The 8282-nt window shown below is 40.0% G+C and overlaps 1 protein-coding gene across 1 annotated transcript in view; it reads left to right on the forward strand.

Moving 5' to 3' along the window:
• Nucleotides 1–6605, forward strand: part of ARHGEF9 (Cdc42 guanine nucleotide exchange factor 9) — a 231362-nt gene extending 224757 nt beyond the window's left edge. Inside the window, exon 10 of the mRNA XM_067724474.1 lies at nucleotides 5783–6605. Coding sequence (XP_067580575.1) covers nucleotides 5783–5847 — 65 coding nt within the window. The 3' untranslated portion in view covers nucleotides 5848–6605. The remainder of the gene's footprint in view (nucleotides 1–5782) is intronic.
• Nucleotides 6606–8282: the final 1677 nt, after the last annotated feature.

Genomic DNA, 8282 nt, shown 5'->3' on the forward strand with positions numbered 1-8282 from the left:
TTTGTCTCTAGTACCAAGAGCAAGGGGGAGGAGGCCTAAGGTCTCTGCTGTGGGCTTTGGCTTACTTCAGTGTTTCAGTCACAGAGACCACCACTCTGCTGCTTGACCCACTTAACTTTTAGACCCTTTGGGATTTCCTTATTTATGATGACCTTCTTACCCCTGGCTCCCAGAGACTTCTGTCCTGAATAGGATACGGGACTGGTGAGGTAAATCTTGCTTGCCCAGGCCTTTACCTACCAGGCCCAAGATAACAAAATGAGACCTCAGCATTCCACCAAGTCCAACCACCTGCAGGGCAACAGTTCAGCCTGACCATAGGTAGATTAGACCATCTGGGTTTGCAACACAGTTAGAGGGGGTGTTGGGAGGTAAAATTCATGTTCCCTGGAAGCACTCTATTCTGATTCCATCTCTCCCATTTCTCTCTTGAACTGTGACTTCCTTCTCCAGTAGGCCATGAGTGTCACATGGACACTGTTTTCTCATATAGTTGGGGAAGAGGAAGAAAGGAATGGTACATGGCCATAGAGTGTTCCTGTGTTCTTCAGAAGCCTCTATTACTTCTGTTTAGCTCACCAGTACATCATTTAAGGCAGATTGTTTAGGCAGGTTTATGTCCATCTCCACAACAGCCATGCTGCCAACCAGCTGAATTAGATTCAACTTGCATATCCTGAATATGTAATCTGGGCCAGGTACACAAGAAATACCAAGATGACTAAAATAAAATATCTACAGTCACTCAGAATTTAGTGAGAACATATAAGCATGGACCATAACAAGGATGGATGTGGGCCTGGAAGCACTCAAAAAATGGAGTGGTTAATTGTGATTGAGGAAGATCTTTGCAATCAGGATAAGTTTAGTTGTGCTGCAGTAACAGATTTTTCCCCAAATCTTAATGGCTTTAACATACAAGAACTTATTTCTTGCTCATACAAATCCTGCTGTGAGTCCAGGTGACTCTCTGGGGCAGCTATCACCTATGTGATAGTACACAATCTGGGCTGCTTCTGCCTTACTACAACTCCATCTCAAGACATATTTCCATAATCATCACAGCTGGAAAGAGAGCCCTAGATTGTTTCTCACTTACAGGTAAATTCTCTAGCCAGAACTGATCACATGGCTTCATCCAACTTCAAGGGAACAGAAAACTAAAAGTCCTATGAACTCAGAAGGGCAGGAGAACTAGATATGGATGAACATTAGAAATCTCTACCAAAGAAGGAAATGTTTGAACTAAGTCTCAGAAGACAGGGAAATTTCTACCATGTTAACGTTTGAGCAACTGTGAAGTTAAGGGAAACAGTTCACACAAGACAACCCTCCCTTCTGACACCAACTGAAAGTCCAGGAGTCCCAAATAACACCCTTAGCTTCGATAATCCACCAGAAAGGCTCACAGAGCAGAGTATAAGAAAGTACCAAACAGGGAGCTTCAGTTTTCCTAACCCTGTGGAGTCAGGACAATGTTACTTTTCAGCATAAATATGTGACAATATTCATGGAGTATTGCCAACTAGGAAAGCACACCCAAGCTTCTAAAGATTTTGTTGGGGCTCCATCACTGCCCCTCTGGCTGATCCCCATCTCCAGTCTTCTCAGAAGATGAGCTGATACCAGGTAACTCAGAGCCCCCACCCTAAATCACATTGTTGATGTGGCCCAAAACCCCATCCTAAATAACATTGTTAGACTATCAGTTGACCCAAGGCCCCCAGGCAAACAAAAATACTCCTATCAGACATGACATTTCAAGGGCTAAGAGATTACTTCCCAGAAGCTGAGGGCAAGGGTCAGACCTGTCTTTGGGCTAGGATAAAGTTTTTACTACACACATGTGGAAAAGGCACGGGGCAGGGACTGGGAAGAGGAATCGAGGGTATGCCAAAGTGGAGGGAATAGCACAACTAAAATCCTAGTAGATAAGGTCAGAGTCTCTGTATATGACTTTGTATTCATTTGTTTATTTTTTAATTTATTTATTTATTTTGCGGTACGTGGGTCTCTCACGGTTGTGGCCTCTCCCATTGCGGAGCACAGGCTCCGGACGAGCAGGCTCAGCCGCCATGGCTCACGGGCCCAGCCGCTCCGCGGCATGTGGGATCTTCCCGGACCAGGGCACGAACCCATGTCCCCTGCATCGGCAGGCGGACTCTCAACCACTGCGCCACCAGGGAAGCCCCATTTGTTTATTAATCCAACAAATATTTACTTGCATGCTTGAGGTGAACAAATTAGATAGTATTCCTATCTGCATGGTGCTTATGGAGTGGTAAATCATAAGTACAAATTCCTTTGTAAGTGTGTATTCCTGGGGAGAGAGATGGGAACTTCCAAGCTCTGGTAGCAAACCAATCACAAGTATAGCTTCAACGAGACACCTCCTAGCTGTCCAGCTTCCTGGTCACCAGATTCCATACCCTCTGTCTCCTGTTCAGCCTTAGCTAAGGCAGTCCACATTTATTTCCAGCCCCATACCTATAGGTATATGTACTGTCCCCATTTCATAGGTTAAACAACATGATCAACTGAAAATCCTTTTTATTATTAATAAATACTAGCTAGCACTTATGGAGCACTTGCTAATATGCTAAGCTTTGTGATAGGTTCTCACCATAATCCTAAGGGGTAGGTATAAATATTTTCCCTATTTTACTGATCAGGGTCACAGCACATGAGCTGGGCTTAAAACTCAGACTTGCCCCACCTGAGGTTCTTACAACACTGTGTCATCCATTACTGCAGCAACATGGCAATAGACCAAACACTCAAGAACTGTTGAATATATATGAGAACTGAGGATAATATTGATAAGGATGCAAGCTAACATGTTGTAGCAGATGCTGTTGCTGTTCCATCTATCTCCCTTACCATTTCCTTACACACCAACCTAACTTTCAATATCCAGAACCTGTGTCTTTGTTGGAAGGCGTCCCTCAGGCTGATAGAACCCACTTTGTCCAGAATATAGCAGGCCAGAAGTACCTGGGAATTACTGTCTCCCCTGCCCTGGGAATAGCCCTTAACCAATGACTGATGGGGGAAGGGTATAAATGTCCTGGTTCCCTTGCTCCTCAGGGATGATAATTGAAAATTTTATTTGACACTTTTCCCCAGAGTTTCCCCAGGGATTAAGCTTCAGTTGCCCACTGTAGCAGCTGGTTTAATAACACACCCCATATTTCCTGCTTTCACCTCCCTGCATCACTTCCCTAATCCCCTTGTATCAGGGGATATGCTTCTTGGGGAGATTCAGCTAATACACATGAATTAGTGCTCACTGTGTATCATGTGAAGTGCTACCATTCTCACTGAAGCATTGGTGATTTTATGATTTCGGAATTGTGTCTGGCTGTATAAAACAGGAACCCTCAAAACATCCCCTTCTTGGATCAGACTCAATAAGAGGCAAATATCTAGGGGAAAAAAGAAATGGTGGCATTTCAGGCAGGACTTGAGAGAGTGACATAGCACCAGGAAGTTTTTCTTGGTACCCCAGAAATCCCATTAGGGAAATGGTGGTTTTGGAAGAGCAATGCAGTAAAATTATTTTCAAATTGCAGGTCAAGAAATCAGTTTAGTTGAACATGACCAGCATTTTAAAAATGAAATAATAGAATGGAATAGAATAGAATAGAATAGAATAGAAAATAGAATAGAATATTGTAGATAGAAAATGTATGTAGTGTTTTGAATTTGAAAGGTATGTATACTGGGATGCAATATTAAAGGTATTAAATATTAAAGGTAGCTTGTCAATATTAAAGGTAGGTTGTCACAAAGAATGTTCCAGAAACACTGGTATGGAGCCAGACTGCCTGGGTTCAAATCATAGCTCTACTGTTAATTGGCTGTGTGACCTTGGGTAGTTACTTAACTACTCCATGCCTTAGTTTCCCTATCTGTAAAATAGGGATTCTAATAGTACTTATATATTACTGAAAATTGTTGATTGCCTTTCTAGTATCCATTTATCCTTTCTTACTTGCAACTCAAATCCCAATTTTGAGGCAACAATGTGCTCAGTTAAATATTTTTCCAGCCTCTCCTGCAGCAAAAGGTAACCATGTGACCAACACCTAACTAAGGAAATGTTAGCGAAAGTCTGCTGATAAGGGGCTGGTTTCTGATAAATCTTTTGTCTCCTGATAAAGGGATGAAATACAGCTGGCACCAACACCTCTTTTCTTTTCCCTATTTTGAATGCAGATGTGATACCTTGAGATAGGGTGGCCATCTGTGACCATGAAGTAACAAGCATGAGGCTAAAGATCTATACATACTAAGGATGGTAGCAAAAAAAGATAAGAGACTGGGTCCCTGATGACATTAGTAAATTACAGAAATATTCAGCAACCACCTACCTCTGGATTATTATGTGAAGAAAAGAAACGCCAATTGAATTAGATTACAGTTAGATAAGTTTGATTTCACTTGAGGCCAAAAGCATGTCTGTTGCTCATAGGAATTTGTTATGATGATAAAATAAGTTAATACATGTAAAGCAACTACAACAGTAGTAGCTCAGTAAAATGAAGGCTGTTATTATTATTATTATTATTACACTAAATCACTGTGAGGTTCAGAGAAGGGAAAGAGTGAAGGAGGTTTTCCAGGATCATAGTTTCCTCTTCTCTAAACTGAAGGAGGGGGGTGACTCAAATTCTGCTAAATCCCTGTCCAGCTCCCTTTTCCCTGAAAGGAGAGGCAGAATGGTCTAGAGGAATCTTGAAAGTTTCACTCTGTTCTTTCTGGGTTCAGCATGTCCTCTGTGCTCACTGAGACCAGAAGCCCAACATAGCTGAGACAGGGAGTCTTTACTGGCCTCTTCTGCTGTCCTCAGTTCTGAGGACTAAAAGGAGCCCAACACAGCAAGTACTCACCTGAATTTTATACCTGCCCAGAGAGAGATTGAGGTCATTCCGTTTACCTGGTAGGGTGTACTTGTCTATAAAATGGAAACCTCTCATTGTTTTATAGGTAACCAGACACTCCCCTTCCCCCAGAGGAAACCCCTAATAGAAAGAGCTCATTCTTGTAACGCTTAGAAGTTCCTTCTTCATCTTGCTTGCTCCTATCCCTTCCCCTACCCACATACGTAGAGACACAGGTCCAGAAACCCTGTATCATAGCAATATTTAAAAACCTGGGATAAGTCAGTTCTTCTCTCACTCCAGACCTGGGTACTCCATCTGGGACAGGGTACATGGTCAGAGTAAAGGACACAAGATCATCCATGAGGAATACAGAAGAAAATATTAAAACTTCTCTATTATTTAAAAAATCAGAAGGAACTTAATCTGTCCCAATAATTAAAATGGACTGTCAGTAGCACATGCTTATAATAAATACACCTATATTGGGAAGTTGTGCTCAGAAATGTTTTACTGATGGGGTACAGGATCAAAAAAGTTTGGAAATGCTTGTCCATATTTCATTAATATTTACTGAGCACTTACCATATACACAAGCCCTATTCTAAGTGCATTACATGTATTAAATCAATTTAATCCTCACAGTAGCCCTATAAGAAAAATACCATTATTTAACTATTTTGCATATGAGGTAACTGAGGCACATATTGGTTAAGTAAATTGTCCAAAGTCATACAAGTAGTGAGTGACAGAGTTTGGACTCAAGCCCAAGCCATCTGGCTGTAGGGTTTGCACTTTTAACCACTTGGTTAAACTAAAAAGATTAGTCAGTGAAAGCCAAATTCCAAACCTCTGCTATAAAACAAATATGCTAATCTGAAATCATCATTTTTTTTCAGAGCAAGAATTTTTATTTCTGTCTGGCCATGTCCTCCTCCAAAAACTCTGGAGCCAAACTGCCTGAGTTCGAATCCCAGCTCCATCATCCACTTCCTAGCTGTGGGATCATAAACAGATGGCATCCCCTCTCTGAGCCTCATTTTCCTCACCTGTCATATGGGAATAAGAGTAGTTAGTAATTACTTTGCACAAGTGTTATAAGGAGTAAATCAGTTTACAGCTAACATGGAAAATACCACAATGCCTAAGACATAGTAAACACTCAAATTGTTAAAAGTGGGGCCTTACAGTTTCTCAAAAAGTTTGACATGCAGTTACCATATCAACATCAATTTCATTCCTAGCGATATACCCAAAAGAAATGAAAACTTGTCTACACAAAACCTTGTACATAAATGTTCATAGAAGCTTTATTCATAATTGCCAAAGGTGGAAATAACCAAATGTCCATCAAGTGATGGATAGATAAAATGTGTTATATCTCTATAACAGAATATTATTCAACCATAAAAAGAAATGAAATACTGATATGATACTGATACTACAATGGATGAAACATTATGCTATGTGAAAGAAGCCAAACTCAAAAGGCTTTTTTATGGTTCCATTTATATGAAATATCAAAAATAAGCAAATCCATAGAGACAGAAAGTGAATTACTGGTTGCCAAGGGCTGGGAAGTAGACGGGAGTGACTGCTAATGGATTTCCTTTGGGGTAATAAAAATTATCTAAAATTGATTGTGTTAGTGATTACATAATTCTGTGAATATACTAAAAGCACTGAATTGTATACTTTTTAAAGTTTGAAATTTATGTTATGTGAATTATATCACAATAAAGCTGTTACAGATAAAAAGAAGGTGGCCTTAATGCAACACTTTCCTCCTCCTATGCTATTGAAGAATTCCACAACACAGCTCTCCAAATTTGCCTCAAGGAGAAACCCTTGTTCCACTGCCCCCAACCCCATGCCTATATGAAAGAATTTTCTCAAATAAATGACAGTGACCTTCCTCTTTCCTCTGCCTGGCTTCCAGCCTTCTCTCCATCAACCCTCTGTTGTCTTCCTTGCCAGCAGGCGTCAGAAAACAAATTGATGGATCCATGCATTATCCTTTGTATATACATTTGGTCTTTTCTAATTAAGTCAATTTAAAAAATGATTATGGCATTTTATAGTGTCCTTTTAAGGTAAAGAATATTTGGCAGATTTCTGTCAAAAAATATGGCAGTTATATATCATGAATTTTTTCCTATTATAGTTACTTCATCTCATTTCCTACCAAAACTCCACAAGAAAAAAACAAAAACAAAAATTGCTAAGTTTTTCAGTGTGGGAATAGCATTCACGTTGCAAAGTCCGTTTACTGGTTCATGTGATCTATGCATTCACCTCAGAGGCTCTGATTGTTCACACAAAGCAAACTCAAATATCTGGAAAAGTGGATCCATTGTGAAAATTCATCACGGCCTTCTCTGAGTGGTTTTAGGTTAGCTGATCAGGAGAAGTCCTGCTCTGATGAAGTTATTCAAATCTTCATGTTGTCACTATGGGAAAAACAGCTCCCTCAAAATGTTTTGTTTTGTGAAGAGAACAGATACCTTGAACATGATATTCACTTCCTTTGGAAGAATACCACATTTTGATAAGTGGAGGTATTGTTTTTCTGAAGAACCTACTGCTGTCATATTAATTAAAAGTGATTCAACCAGTGCATAGAGAGATTTTAGTGTCATGGTTAATTTACAAAACAGTGAACACAACAGATTGAGTGCTGAGTTAGTAACCTGTGAACTTTGGGTTTCTTTAATATGCTTTTTACTTGTTTGGAAGCAAAAGACGGACTTTTAAGAATAATGAAGAATATAAATCTGCTGATTGAATGTAAAATAGAGGATTGTCATCCACAAAGTCCCACATCATGTCTATATTTTTTAGGCTGATACATTTTTATCAGGTATGTCTAGTATTTGAGTTGAATCCATTTGGCAAATGGGGTCTTTCCACTATTTCTCTTAGAGTCACAGATCATCTATTCCTGGAGGTAGAGGCTTTGGCTGGCCTCAGTCACTGGGGAGGATGTCAGCCTGTCAAGTGGGAATCCAGGAGCTAATGGTAATATATTTACATACAGGTGAGCTGGGATATTTTAATATTCAGTTTAGCAAAATGATTAAGTTTGTGACTCTGGGCTCACAGAGACCTGGGTTCTAACTCTGGCTGTGCGAGTTGCTACCTGAGTAGGCTACTTAACCTCATGGTACCTTAGTTTCATCAAAATGGAGATAATAACCTTAGCCACCTTCCAGGATAACTAAGAGGAAGTAATTAGAAAATTCATCTCAAGTTCCTAGCACAGTACCTCGCATATAAGAAAGGTAAAGAAGAGAAACTGTTGTTATAATTACTGTTATTGCTATTGATACTACTACTTACTGAGGAAACCAAGGCATAGGAATTTGTCTACACTTGGATCAGAGTGTCCAAGGAGAATCA

Source organism: Pseudorca crassidens, chromosome X (genome assembly GCF_039906515.1).
Source record: "Pseudorca crassidens isolate mPseCra1 chromosome X, mPseCra1.hap1, whole genome shotgun sequence".
Taxonomy (NCBI): domain Eukaryota; kingdom Metazoa; phylum Chordata; class Mammalia; order Artiodactyla; family Delphinidae; genus Pseudorca; species Pseudorca crassidens.